Source organism: Colias philodice, chromosome 26, assembly GCF_061535455.1.
Source record: "Colias philodice isolate Cphi_HAF_F1 chromosome 26, ilColPhil1 Martin Lab GWU primary, whole genome shotgun sequence".
Lineage (NCBI taxonomy): Eukaryota > Metazoa > Arthropoda > Insecta > Lepidoptera > Pieridae > Colias > Colias philodice.
In genome coordinates this window covers 7,442,223-7,457,870 of record NC_143111.1, presented here as the reverse complement: position 1 = coordinate 7,457,870, position 15,648 = coordinate 7,442,223, and the positions used below count along the sequence as shown (strand labels likewise).

The window sequence follows — 15,648 nt, the reverse complement described above, 5'->3', positions numbered from 1 at the left end:
TGTAATAGAATGAAATAATATTGCTTCTAATATTTTATAATATGTATTTCATTCCACCTTTATGCGTTTAATGTAATGCCAATTATTGACTATAAAACATTTTTTATTGAAATGTCTCATCTATTTTCAGCTTTCGACGCTTATTTCTATTCAATCCTATAATAAGAAGTTTACATAGTTGAGAGATACAGGTATCGCAGAATATTACTACTCTGTTTCTACACTTCTGCCAACTGTCAAAGTAAATTGAATCTTGTCAATTGTCATATGTCTTTGTTATTATCCTCTTATTATCTGTGCACCTGCCGCCTTCCTCTGTCCTCATTCGAAAGTTGAGTGCGTTGGCGGCAGAACGTATCTTGTGTGTGTATAAACTTGCAAACTCGCAAGTTTACAACAATTTTTTATGATGAAAAAATGGTGGAACTGGGTTCTCGCCTTTGCTTTGGCGTGCTTATTATTGGTTGTTATACCTCTTTCCTATCCCGGAGGTAGGAGTAAAGAGGAGTTACGGCCAATGTTTGAAGAATATGTTCAAAAGTACAATAAAACTTATAAAAACAACCCAGCGGAATATGAAACAAGATTCGAGCACTTCGTGGTGAGTTTCTTAGCAAATTGAGTATTCAGTTGAGTTTCTACTAAAAGTGAATTATTGCAATTTATTCGAGCATTAGGGCGCTTGTGCACTACAAGGAATTTTACTGTCCGGCATTCCGATTTTTTACGGTCCGGTATGGCACGCCATTAGGGCGCTTGTGCACTACAAGGAATTTTACTGTCCGGCATTCCGATTTTTTACGGTCCGGTGTGGCATGAAAAAACCGATGAATTGCTTGTGCACCTGTCCGTCTTTACTCGGATCAGTGCGGTACAGTTCAAGGAAGTTTGACGGTATAATGCTATCATAAATGATTGTTTTTGCATTTTACAAGAAACGAGTAAAAAATATAGAAGGTGAAATATTATATTATTTCGTTATAATAAAAAGTAAAGTTCCGTAAGAGATTTAAAATGCGTGTTTCACTTATTTATTTTAATCGGTGACGAGGAGCTAAAGCTATTCCCACTTGAACTTTAACTTACCAACACTTACTTAGATAATAATTATAGGTCAATGCTTGGTCAATGTATATAAAATAACAATACCGACTTCTCAAATCTCATTGCCAACTAAAAGAAAGTAAAACAAGAGCTTGCTTTCAATTGGCATATGCAGTAAAAACAGTAAAATCCAAGCAAGTGGGCATTCGAAAACAATTATACCTACAGCGACTCGTAAACTCAAAAAACCATCCGGAATAGGGAAAAGTAAAATGTCGGACAGTAAAATTACGTATAGTGCACAAGCTAGTATATAGATTAATGGCGTGCCATACCGGACCGTAAAAAATCGGAATGCCGGACCGTAAAATTCCTTGTAGTGGACAAACGCCCTTAATCTAAATGCTAGCTTGTCCACTATACGTAATTTTACTGTCCGACATTTCACTTTTCCCTATTCCGGATGGTTTTTTGTGTCTACGAGTCGCTGTACATATAATTGTTTTTGAATGCCCACTTGCTTTGATTTTACTCTTTTTACAGCATATGCCAATTGAAATTTGAAAGCATGCTCTTGTTTTACTTCCTTTTAGCTGGCAATGTGATTTGAAAAGTCGGTATTTTTATTTTTATATACATTGACCTATAATAATTATCTAAGTAAGTGTTGGTAAGTTAAAGTTCAAGTGGGAATAGCTTTAGCTCCTCGTCACCGATTAAAATAAATAAGTGAAACACGCATTTTAAATCTCTTACGGAACTTTACTTTTTATAGAATAATATATCTTACGAAGTAATATAATATTTCATCTTCTATATTTTTTACTCGTTTCTTGTAAAATGCAAAAAAAATATGATAGCATTCTACCGCCAAACTTCCTTGAACTGTACCGCACTGATCCGAGTAAAGACGGACAGGTGCACAAGCCAATTCATCGGATTTTTCATGCCAAACCGGACCGTAAAAAATCGGAATGCCGGACAGTAAAATTCCTTGTAGTGCACAAGCGCCCTTACAATACTATGTTAATTGTCAACAATTTGCTCGACAAAAAGTTGTCGTATCAAAGATTATCTAAATGTACATAAGTAAGTAATGTCATTTTACAAGTTAATACCTTTTTAATAGTAGGAATAATTATGTCATATTTATGGTGAAATTTCTTAAAACAATTTCACATCTCATTAGTTTGCTTTTTTACACATACAGTAGTAATCGGCTTTTAAATACTTAAATACATTAGTATACTTATCACAGAGCTGATGAATTTATTTCTTACAAGTGAAGGAAAACTATTAACACTACAATGAAATAAAGTTATTTCTGTTCACAACAGCAATATAATGAGTAAGTATATAAGTGAAAGTAGTTACTTTGTTTTATACTCATTAATAATGTTTAAGGATAGTACTAGAATTTAGGAATAAATATATAATGTCAATAACATAATAATAATAAATTATTACCCAATAATTATAAAATATATGAAATTTTTAAAATGCAAGAAATATAAACTATTTCTTATATATAACAATTTTATGCTCATAATAATATAAATATTTTAAATAATACATAAAACTGAATTTCTTGAAACACTACAAATAATTAGCGACCATAAGTAGATTACTCACAATAATTTAATTAACAAAGAACTGAGAATGTAACGCAAGTGTTTATAATCTATGATATCTTGACAGGCTTCAGTTCAGGAAATAGACGATCTGAACTCAAAATCGCGAGGGCCAGAACAGCAAAGAGCTAAATATGGTTTAACTCACTTGTCAGATATGTCCAAAGCGGAGTTCAAAGAAATACATCTATCTGATGAGCAGCCGAATAGACGACAGTCTGCTAAGACCTGGGACGATACAGAAAACCATGATAGGAATAGATACAGGGTTGGCAATCAAGAAGGCCGCACTCCAAATGAAACTCATGATAATGTGTACATTATTATACGGAATAAAAGAGCAGCGCTGCCACTTCAAGTTGATTGGTGAGTTACTTCAGTATGTTGATGCATGGATGGACGGATGTTTGTTATTTTTTAAGCTGAAACAACTAGCAATACCTGTGTGTTTGACTAATTTTATTAAAGTATCATACTAGTGAGACCGCAGGATAATGATAGGAGAGGGGCAAATATAAACTGTATCGGCTTTTTAGTCTTCTTTTGAATATTAAAACTTAAAAGAAGTTGTGGGATGAACTGGTGTCTATAATAAGTCTATCAATATAAAGCTTATCCAGAAATTAACCAAGTAAGTTTTATTAAGTACATTATTGTACTTACAAACATTGAATTTACAAGCTCTACCATTTATCAATTGAATATTGTGATATAAATTGACGTTGATATGATGAAAGTGATCTTTATACCACACTGAATGTACATCACTTTAATAAGGTCAATTCGATCCACACGCCTTTACATAATCTTACTAAAATTCTAACGCGAAATTTTGTAAAATATTTATATATATATTAATAGTTAGTACATCGTATTATACCAACGATACATGATATATTGTATATATGTTACTCTTTCACGCAAAAACCACTGAACGGTTTTTGATTATACTTAGCAGTGACGGTTTTTAAAATATGTACAGTGTACTTGCCCTTGGGTATAACTGCGCGGCATACCTAGTATTATATAATTAGGGTCATTAACTGTGCCATTCATGTTGTTATTTAAATTTTTTGTTTACTGTTAGGTATGTAATGTGACTGTTTTATCATTAAATAATAAAAATCTGCATCAATTAAAATAAATATTGCGTACATATAACTGACGTTTGCTAAAATTTTATTTGAACCAGAGCGAAATGGGTACCCATTTATACGGTTAATATGTGAATCAGCTAGATACAATAAATAATATTATAATATCAACAGATTTCCTTGTTGCGTTAAGTAGAAGGTTGACCTTTGAACTCGGCGCCATTTTTAAATCGCTAAGGAGTTAAAATGCACATGATCGTATTATACCAACGATACATGATAGGTATGTAAACCGATATTTTTTATCCGGAATTATGCATCGCTTTTTATTTAATTTACAAAGAGTTACCTACCTATTAGTTATATATTTTTATAAATACCTAGGTATAAATAATTGTGAAATAGCTCAGTAGGTTTATACTTTATAGCTCAGTACATTATGACGTAATCAATTCTTATGATATTGAAAACAATAATATAGAAAAACTATAGTAACTTAAAATTACCTTTTTTATTTATATCACCTATTTTTAGGGAGATTGTATGATATTCAGATGATCCTTAGATGGATTCTTATGATGATCTTTCACGCCATAGAAAAATAAAAACTCTACCAAGAAAAAAAACTCGTTTTCGATTTATCTTCAACATCGTTAAGGCTAGCCATAATGCATATATTATTATAATTTAAATGGTATATATTATATTCTTTAATCCATCTCATCTATAACACTCTAATAATAAACATCACCTGTCCAATATTGGTTTAAATATCTAGTTTGCTAACGTGCGGTCGAAATATAAGGTACCTACTACCTACCCCATTCCAACCTAAAATTTCCTTGCATACTAAATTGCAGGCCTAATCAATATTTTATATATTGTGATAGTCAAATCACGTTGATACAAGCTTCAAAATAACCGGTATAATAAAATAATTCATAGAAATTATGTATGTATAACAGGAAAAAGTATCGCAAGAAAAAGCAAAAGTATTTTTTTATGAATGAAATAATGCATAATGCAGAATTATCATATTAGTTAATTTGAAAAAATAAAGAATATTTTACGTAAAATAACAAGGCGTCTTAAGAATTTGATCCCGATCAAGGTTATCAGGTTTTTAATGAATATATAGTTTTATTCAATCCTTATCTTTTAATACGTTATGAAACACAAAGGTGTTTAGTCTTTTGCATTATACTATGAGCATATTTTTACCGCTATGAATAACAATAATTGTCTTCAAATGTATTCTATAGATACCTATAATAGATAGATACAAAACAAATATTTCCGTATCCTGCCTTGAGTTTTGTAGTTTCAAATATAATTGTAGCTCATACCAAGTACGGTTAATTTATGGTAATTTGTACCTTAAGGCTTTTACATGCGCTACTAACCTTGACCATACTTGACGGATCTCAAACCTCTCCCGCTGCACCTTCTTTTTTCCTCGCATTTTGTATTTAAAAAGATACTAATCAGTGAAACAAAAAATCCTCGTCAGGGACTGTTGTGTAACTGATAATTTATTAAACATAAAATTTTCAGAGCTCTAAGTCAGCAGGTTACGAAGTTTATAGAGTATTTGCGGAAAAATCGATGACCACGGCACATTTTTTTTCTAGAAATCTATTAACTTTGGAAAAAAGTCCTCGCGAGCAATTAAAGATCAAAGACCATCCTATTTTATATGTTTTTTTCGGTATTATGCTTTATGTTGTACCAGTCTTTATAGAGGTTGAACATAGTCGAAATTGGCGGGTAGCGCCTTAATAATCTTGTTTGACTGGTTTATTTTGAGGATATAGTAACTAGAAAAGTATTTCACTCTAACAAACAATTTCAAATAAACAATTTATATATTCAATTTTTAACACAAATAGACATATGAATAATTATAATAGTAATACGATACAATAGTTACGTTCTGCTATTGCAAAATTATCCCTTATCAGAACTATGAGATCCTGAGTTCGAACTTCGAACTAATCGTAGAAGGTTTGTAAGTATTAACCTTGGTATTAACTATTAATAATATATATATATATATATATATATATATATATATATATATATATATATAATAATTATATTATAAGTATACAGAGAACGTGTATTTCATGAAAAAAATACAAATTCGAAAATCGAAATTCGATAAAATGTTCTTTTAATTTATAACTACTTCCTTTTTCCTTTTAATTATAACAAGACTGATACCAGTTGATATCCAGGTATCTTAAATTTTGTTTGGATAAAATCATTTCAATAAATCAAAGATAATAAAAACTTCATGTAATTTAAAATAAATGTAAATTGTGATGTAAAATGTTAGTGTCATTACTATCCACCCCATTTTCTCCCTAAAAAGGAAATGTCACCGTTATTTCACTTCTATTCTATTATTCTCTTTTCTCAGGCGGGCAAAAGGTGTAATCGGTCCAGTAAAGGACCAAGGGCTCTGTGGTGCGTGTTGGGCGTTCAGCACCATCGGGGCTATGGAAGCAATGGCGGCTATCTCTACGGGGAAGTTTCAACCGTTGAGTGTTCAGGTGAGAACAATATTAAGCTTATGCTCGGTTGTTTTGAAGCAAAATTAAAATAAAAAAAGCAAGAATAAAATAGAAAAACGATGATAAGAGTAATTTCAAACATTGACTTCACAGTTTAGTTCTAAAAGTGTCCAAACTAAAAAACTCTGCTTACAGGTATACTAGGCAGAGTTTTCTAGTGTGTGATACAATAGAAATGAAAAAAAAAAGACTGAAGATTGACACGCGATATGCACTGAAATTTTCTTCGACTTTTTGTGAATGGCAGTCTAGTAGTTTATCAATCGTCAATGCTTAGAAACAATAAAACTTTCTTAATTTTCAATCTTATGCATTATTAACATAGAATATTTTATTTTTATCTTTACGTTACGACGGAGTCAATATAACTTTAAAAACTTGTTGCTAAAATGAATTGACCTGGTTACGGGGTCCGGATATAGCCTGTGCAAAAGTTAAAAATAAAATACATGTTTATTTATACATCCCATCCAAAAAGAGTACATTGAACTCAAAACTGGCCGTCCATGCAGGTTGTGTCTACTGTTTTGCGATCCTTTATCAGTTGAACTAAATTCAATTATTATACAAAATAGATTAAGCAAATTGGTTGTAATTTCGATTTACATTGATGAATATGCAGATAGTCCGGGATACATCGCCCATTTTTGCAAGTGATTACTATCAAGCTAATTTTTCGTGAGTAGCTTTATTTTGATGAGATGCCCAATAATTTCATGTACAAAACTCTCGATTGTGGTAGCTACCAGAGGAAACAAGGATAAAATATTTTGATTTGATGGTTCTCAAATATTAATTACTAACTGAATGTTTTTTTTTGTTCAATCTCAAGGTAATTATCTAAATTATTCGAAAAAATATTTGTCCTACAAAATCTATGGTTTGATCAAAGAGTCCCCCTTTCCAATGTGTATCGATAACGAAGTCATCATAAATGATTACTAACCAGCTGATTTTTTTATTTTCACTTATTTAATACTTATATAATTCAACAGACATATTGTCCTACAAATTGCGTAATAAATATTTGAGAACCGTCAAATCAAAAAATTTTATCCTTGTTACCTCTGTAAGCTACCACAATCGAGAGTTTCGTACATGAAATTATTGGGCATCTCATCAAAATAAAGCTACTCACGAAAAATTAGCTTGATAGTAATCACTTGCAAAAATGGGCGATGTATCCCGGACTAAGAGTCGCTTAAGTAGTTTGAATTATTTGGCCCAACATTTTGGCTCCGTATACTCATTAAGTTATTAAGGTCCGTTTGAAGTATTCTAGTAAAATATAAACAAGATAGTCTACATTCAGCACTTCTTAGTTGCAACATTTTCCACGGCTCAGTAATTCAATGGGTAATCTGACTCTTGACAAATCGCCTTACTTATCGTGTAAGCAAGAAGTCGAAATCCGACCTTCTCATTCTAATGTCTTGCGTTCCACTCCTGCCTACACATATCAAGATTTGAGAGGAAACTTATATTTGACAAATCTCCATTGCATACGAAAGTAATGTCTATCGTTTCTAAAAATTAGATTGGAATGGAAACCCCTGTTTGTTAATTTTACTAATGGTCTGGTAGCCCAGTAGTCAAAATTCGACCATAGCCATGAGCAGAAATCATATGGGTGTGTGTGCCAATTGTTTTAAAAAGAAAATATAACCATACTGCACTGCGCACGTTCATGCAATTTTCTTCACTCAATAATACCATAGATAAGTAAGGTACAAAAAAAAATTATAAAAACGTCGTTAAATCAATAGCATATATTATTCACAATGCAAAGCGGGTTTCACAGTGGGTTCCCTCATGTCCAGACACTAGAACGTTCAGATTACACGCCTCAGGTTCGCGAAGCTTAGCGAGCTTATGGTCATTCGATGCAATTCGCACTTTTGCGGTTTCCCTGTAACATTATAATTAGCTGCCTCGATGGGTGCACTGGTTTTATGAGACTATCCTGCTACAGAAAAATATGCTCTGATAACATTGATTAGGGTCTAATTTTCTGTTTTATGTCTTTGGTATCTTTTATTTTTATTAAAAAAAAAAGAGAATGGATTGCGATTACCTTTAAAGATGACTCGTATAATGGGGATTTTTAGGATACAAATGCATACATTAGTGATTAGAAAAAAAAAATGAAGAAAGATTGTAAAACATTAATTAGAATTTTAATTGCTTTTTATTTGAATTTTAGTCCATTCTACTTGCAAGACTAGGCCTTGACTTCTGCTCAAAATTATTTTATTAATCCTGGTAATATGTACTCGTACTGAAGAAGGGTAGGCGGACAAACTTACATTTAGTAGATTTTTCTCGTGTATGTGTTGAATAAGTATTGTTTACAGATCTATAAAGCTGTGATACTTGCTTACACTTCTCAGTTTATTAATTTTTACAAAACGAAAAAACATTTAGACGTCTTACTCCTGCTCAAAATACTTATTTATCCTGGCTTTTTTATTCCAGGAGGTAAAAGATTGCGCAGGGCCTTATAATTATATTATTTATCCTGATTTTTTTTATTCCAGGAGGTAATAGACTGCGCTGGTTTAGGTAACAGTGGCTGTGCTGGCGGGGATATATGCTTATTACTCGATTGGCTATTAATGACAAATACAGCAGTGGCAAGTGATAAGGAATACCCGCTTAAGTTGATGAACGGCGTCTGTGCGGTGAACGCTAACGCGACCGGAGTCAGGGTGAAGAAATTTACTTGTGATGAGTAAGTCGTTCTTTTTTTCTATAGATTTTTAGGATATTGATTATTGAGTAATGTTATAAGGGGTGGTTTTGGACTTTCGGCTTCTGCCAAATAGCTAACGATTCGAGATGGAACGAGTGTTTAAAGCCTTTAGGTTATTAATTAATAACAATATAATATATTACAAACATTATAGTAATACCTGCAAACATAAGTGCACTTTCTATTTAGTCCTATGAGACGAACGGCTTAACCGATATTTATGAAATTTTTATGGTATTTTGGGTGGGTTGGAAACAAATTTTTATACTCCTTTAAATCTTATTTACATATGAAGGATGTTTAACAATAAATAATAATAATTTCAGTTTGGTCGGTGCAGAAGATAAGATTCTAAGCACTATAGCAACCCACGGTCCCGTAGCGGTCGCTGTGAATGCTCTCACGTGGCAGAACTACCTTGGCGGAGTTATACAGTATCATTGCAGGTAATTTTACCTGCTTTAAAACTTGAGAAATATTAATTATTTTGAGCAGATAGATGTTATTGTTATTGATTTGAGTCTCCTTCAAAGGGGTAATACTAGAGGTCATTTGCAACAAATTAAGTCCAGTTAACCAGGGGTCAAAAATGGATGGTTATTGAGCTATGACGGATTTTGATATGAAAATTTTCTGCCTTTTTACCAAAAACAATTAATTATGAAAGACTACTACACTGTTAACTTTCAATTGATATTTTTTTGATAGCCGAAGAATGAGCGATCAGTTAAAAAAAAAACTTGCCCAAAACTTGCATGACCTCAAAAATAAAAGGGTCATAGCTCAATAACCATCCATTTTTGACCCCTGGTAAACTGAACTTCTAGTATAACCCCTTTGAAGGATCACGTCGAATTACCAGTCACCCTGTAGTGTTTCTAGACTAGGTAATATTTTTGTTTTACTGCCATCAATATGATACTAAATTCTCTAATGAAACTGGATTATGAATACACTTGGATAAATATATAAAATCCGTTAGAAATTTGACCTTGATGGACTGATATTGAAGATATTATCACTTATTTGCATAAACATGATGTTTGCTCTTTTGGCTATCAAGATTTTTTTGGACAGGCTATGGATAAGATTTTAATAATACAAGTAATATAGTTAAGGTAGAAATATTTTTAAATTGAACTAAACTTTTTTAATGCTGTAATCGAACTTATTATACGAATAACGAACGTAAAATATTTTCGTGTGATAATATTATGATCAATTTAAGTTTTCATGTTCCATCATTTCTAAATTCACTCGTTTGTACTAAAAACTCATTTTCACTATTAAATCCTATATGTATATTATGTAAGATTTAACTTAGAAAGTTCAGTAAATAAAATAATAATAAATACATTTATTTATCTTTTTCACAAGGGTTTAAAAGGGTACAAGAGTGTTTACAAACATAATAAACTAGCTGCTCCGCGCGGTTTCACCCCCGCGGCTCCACTCCTGTTGGTCGTAGCGTGATGATACATAGCCTATAACCTTCTTCGATAAATGGGCTATCTAACAGCGAAAGAATTTTTCAAATCGGACTAGTAGTTACTGAGATTAGCGCGTTCAAACAAACAAACAAACTCCTCAGCTTTATAATATTAGTATAGATTAGGCAAATGATTTATTTTTTTTGTTATTTTTTCAAGTGGAGCACCAGCAGACTTGAACCACGCGGTGGAATTAGTAGGCTACGATTTAACAGCCGAAGTTCCATACTATATAGCAAAGAATTCGTGGGGCACAGGCTTTGGGCTAGAGGGTTATATACAACTCGCTATTGGTAGTAATGTGTGTGGTCTGGCCAATGAAGTGGCTAGCGTTGATGTTATAGTGTAGTGTTAGTGTTCGAAAGTGTCTAAGTGTTAGTGAGAAAAGTGTGTCTAAGTGTTAGTGTTTGTCACATTGGGGAATTAAAGTGTCAATGAAAAGTGTTAAGTGGCCTTAAAGAGGAATTATTGTCGAGCCAATTTAATAGGCAACATTTGACGTCTATCAATTTTATCTTCGAAGAGAGGTAACCTGCTTAAAAACATCGATTAAAGTGAATTAATCGATACGGATTTGAAACATTTGTAAATCGAATTTATTAATTTACTAGCTGTGCCCGCGACTTCGTCCGCGTGGAATAGTGACTGCATAGTAGTTAGTTACTACTACTACTTAACACACAATTATTGAGTAAACACGTCTTGAAACACGTACTATCATATACAACTAAATTATAAGTACTTACACATTATTATAAAGTTAAGAAATAAAATAAATAATAACACAAAAGAACTGTTAGTAAAATTTATTACTAAACTGAGCTATAAAACTTAGGTACAGAAGAGTTCAAAATTTCCAGGATGTGGTTATTCTCCCGCTCCCATATTCCTTCTACTTTCACAGACTTTCAACTTTTCCCTTTCACCCCTAGTAAATGGCAGAACCGATTTTGATCTAAATTCTAAACCATGTCTAATCATACCTATATATTATGTACATGTCATATCCTTTCGTTTGGTACTCCATTTGGATTATACAGTATCCCCACTATCACCCCAAGGTGCCCTATATGTAATAAACAGATTAACCAATTTTGATAAAACATGACTAATTGTAATTCACACGTCATTTGATATGCCGCTTGATTATATTATTTGACCACATTCGATTATTCATTCCCACTTTTACCGCTATAAATCAATAAATGGATGAACCGATTTTGATTGAATTTGCCTCATCATACTTCTCACGTCAGGTCATGCCCTTTCATTTGATATGCCACTTGGGTATATTATTTGACAACTTTTATTCCCACTTTTATACCTATATCCAATAAATGGATGAACCAATTTTGATAAAATATTATGTCTTATTGTACTTTACACGTCATGTCTTTCATTAGATACGTCACTTGAGTATATTTGATAAAATTTATTTATTTATTCCCACTTTAACCCCTATATCAAATAAATTGATGAACCGATTTTGATATAATTTGACTTGTTGTTACTGACAGGTCGTCTTTTTTCATTTGATATATCACTTGGGTATAACAGACAACATTCGTTTTTTTCATTCCCACTTTTACCCCTCTACTATATAATAAATGGATGAACCGATTTTGATTAAATACCTATGCCTCATTATACTTCTCACGTCAGGTCATGCCCTTTCATTTGATATGCCACTTAGGTATATTTGACAACTTTTATTGCCACTTTTATCCAATAAATGGATAAACCAATTTTGATAAAATATGTCTTATTGTACTTTACACGTCATGTCTTTTATTAGATACGTCACTTGAGTATATTTGATAAAATTCATTTATTTATTCCCACTTTTACCCCTATATCAAATAAATGGATGAACCGATTTTGATAAAATTTGACTAATTGTTTCTGACATGTCGTCTATTTTCATTTGATATATCACTTGGGTATAACCTACAACCTACATTAACAACTAACATTCGTTTTTTTCATTCCCACTTACCCCTAAATAATATAATAAACAACTAATGTAACAAAAAAACGCATCTAATTCGTATTACCCGTTAGCGAGCTACGGTGGCACAGACAGACACGCAATACACACATAGCGGACATAACACCCCTCTTTTTGCGTCGGGGGTTAAAAATATAATACCTACGACATAATTTCAAAGACCTTTTATATAGAAAATTTACCTAGAAGTAACCATAATGCTATTCGTGCAGGTTTTAGACTTATGAGCAAAAATCTAAATAAAGTTCCTTTGACCCCCCCTACTACCCCCTCAGCATAACCACCCCCCCCACGCTTGGGAACTTTCGATATGATCATCTGGACATGTCAAGGAATAACTTTAGCGTATAATTTACGTAATAAAGTAATTCATGTATAGAATGCCTTAGCAAATGTTCGCTGTGATTACTTAAATGGTCATAACTTTTTTATTTATAAACCGATTGACATGAAATAAACACTAAATGTTAAATGAAGCTTACCACAATATATTAGTGAAAACCGCATTTAAATCGGATAAGCCGTTTCTGAGATTAGCGTGTTCAAACATACAGACAAACAGACAAACCGACAAACAGACAAACAGACAAAAATTTTTTTAACGACAGTTTTGGGTTTGGGATCGATTTAGTAATAACCCCTGCTAATTTTTTTTTACATATTTTCATTGTACAGACACCACTTTTCTAGAATTTTATTATATGTATTGATGATGATTTTTGTTCACAAGTAATCAATGCATTCGATTCTAGACGTCAGATCTCGATTTTTAGAGTAACATCTCTGGTATTTAAAAATAAAAAAGGTTTATTGACACAAAATTGTAGCGACGTCAGTTCTTCAATTCAGAAATTGTTTATTATGTTTAGAATGGTTCATCAGTAAAATGAAATCTTAAAATTACTTGTTTCGGTCATTATTATTATAAATATGTAATCGTTATTGAAAAAAGTTAAGCAAATGTGCAGATCTAACAGAAAGAAATATCATGTTATTCTATGTTGTCGTTACTAGGTTACGTTGTTGAATTTTGTTGAACTGTCAAATGTTGCCTATTAAAATGGCTCTACTATAGTGTTACATTTTCAATATTAATTGTTGGGAAAGAGTGTTTTTGAAAAACCCAACTATGTTTCATGACTATTTCATTAAAATAGCTCTCTAAAGTTGTTTTTTTTGTTATGTTGGTAATATTAACATTGATTTTTATTCTATTACCTGCCTGCCTTTTTTCGCAACAATTATTACGATTCTATCGGAGGTAACAACCCGTCAAGTTCTTTAACAATTAAAAAAAAAATGTTAAAGTGTAACTCAGTCGGGTAAACAGGTACTAAGCGTAATTGTTGTAAAAAAAATTTTTTGTATTACTTTTTTTTGAAATTTTGGTTAAATATCTCTATTTTTTGTTGTATCAGATATTAATTGGTAGAGAAAATCTATCTATTATTGTCAAATGAAAACTTAATAGTGCCTTGCGTATTCGATATTAATACCTATACATATTTATAGTGTAGGTTCTTACTCTTGCCATTTTGTACCTTAAAATTATACACATAAGATAAGTTTATCACAAGGCTTAAAAAATGTTACCCTAAAAATACTGTATTTAATAATATACCTCGAATAACTATTTTTCCAACTATTGAAGGGACATTAGTTAAATACTCTTAAAATTAATGTTATTTATTATTGAAGAATATTTATTGGTGAAAGTTTTAAATATTTAAAAAATGAAGGTATTTATGAAATTGGTGATTTTATAGTGCCTTCTCTTTCACACTTTGTCTATTGGTTGAAAAAGACAGAGATAGCAATAAACTGCAATACATATAGCATTTAGAATATTTTTTTGTTACGTTATGTCATGATGTTTCTAAGTACAGGTCTCTAAGTAATTGTTTATTATTAAATAATAATTAATAGTTAGTATTGTTAAGAATAATAATTTAGTTATAACGTTTTTTATTGTATTAAGTATATTATTGTTTCATTTACGTATTTATCATTAATTATTACACATATTATATTTTATAATAACCATTTTCATACATTAAATTATATTTTTTGTTCGTTATATTGAACTAAATTGTATGTATATTAAAATTCAGTAATAATGCGATCCGTCCTTTCTGAACTTTTGGAACAATTTTTATCGACATAAAAAAATAAAAGGATTTTTTGTTAATTTATAATATGTATATTATTGTGTCTATTATTCAATGTTTGTAGTTGATATTTAATAAAAATATCTATTTAATATTCTGTTTAAGTTTCCACATGACATTCCTATTATTTAAGTTATTACTATTGTAAGAATACAGTAAATATCTATCATTTATTGCTAAGCTTTAAAATAAGAAACTAAAAGACTAATTTATACAAGTTTAACATTACAATTTTGTATTAGAATTCGAATTATTAAATTTATATTCGTAACTACTGTATTAAAATTGATTATTGTTATTGTAATATGAAACTCGAGACAATTTATAACATTCCATTCCAATGTTTTCTCTCAGAAATTTCTCAAAGGGAATAAATTATGAGGTTTGTAAAAATTGTGCCTTTGTATTTTTATACCTTTTGTAATAAATGTTTATTTAAAGAAAAATGTTTTATTTATTTAGTGTGTGTGGTGTGTGGATGATCAGTGACATGCTTTGCAAGATATGCAATTGACCAATATGCATACATCCTACTTCTTATAATCATATCGAAAAGTACTGAACAGATTTTGATGATACTTCGCAGTGATGTAACAGAGCTTGTAACAGTAACATAAAAGCTATAGAAATGCTTGCCATTTAGCCTGCCAACCTTTATGCCGGTTGGAACGGCGCGGCGCAACTAGTTTTGATATTTTGATGTACCTATTCTAGGTATTTGAAAAATATTTACGCGCTATAATTAATGTAATACACTCTAGACGGAATAATGCTACCTATATGTATAATTTTGCACATAATTCCTTGACCACGTTAAATACGAAATAAGTGTTCGCCTTTGAAAAGTAAAATATAATAAAATATTGTGAATTATTTTATAAATCG

The 15,648-nt window shown here is 31.2% G+C and overlaps 1 protein-coding gene across 1 annotated transcript; it reads left to right on the top strand.

Moving 5' to 3' along the window:
• The first annotated feature begins 313 nt into the window (after nt 1–313).
• On the top strand, nt 314–14,736 carry LOC149477009 (cathepsin O-like). The gene is made up of 7 exons (XM_089711473.1): nt 314–601; nt 2,743–3,041; nt 6,192–6,324; nt 8,883–9,076; nt 9,424–9,543; nt 10,747–11,057; nt 13,671–14,736. The coding sequence occupies exons 1-6, from the start codon at nt 407–409 to the stop codon at nt 10,934–10,936; spliced, it is 1,131 nt and encodes a 376-aa protein (XP_089567599.1). The 5' UTR covers nt 314–406; the 3' UTR covers nt 10,937–11,057; nt 13,671–14,736.
• Nucleotides 14,737–15,648: the final 912 nt, after the last annotated feature.

What these genes read in the sequence shown, in the direction of transcription:
- LOC149477009 (XM_089711473.1), top strand. Translation starts at nt 407, where the DNA reads ATGATGAAAAAATGGTGGAACTGGGTTCTCGCCTTTGCTTTGGCGTGC. An exon ending in CAAGATTCGAGCACTTCGTG is followed by an intron (nt 602 to 2,742) that starts GTGAGTTTCTTA and finishes ATATCTTGACAG; the next exon opens with GCTTCAGTTCAGGAAATAGA. An exon ending in TTCAACCGTTGAGTGTTCAG is followed by an intron (nt 6,325 to 8,882) that starts GTGAGAACAATA and finishes TTTTTATTCCAG; the next exon opens with GAGGTAATAGACTGCGCTGG.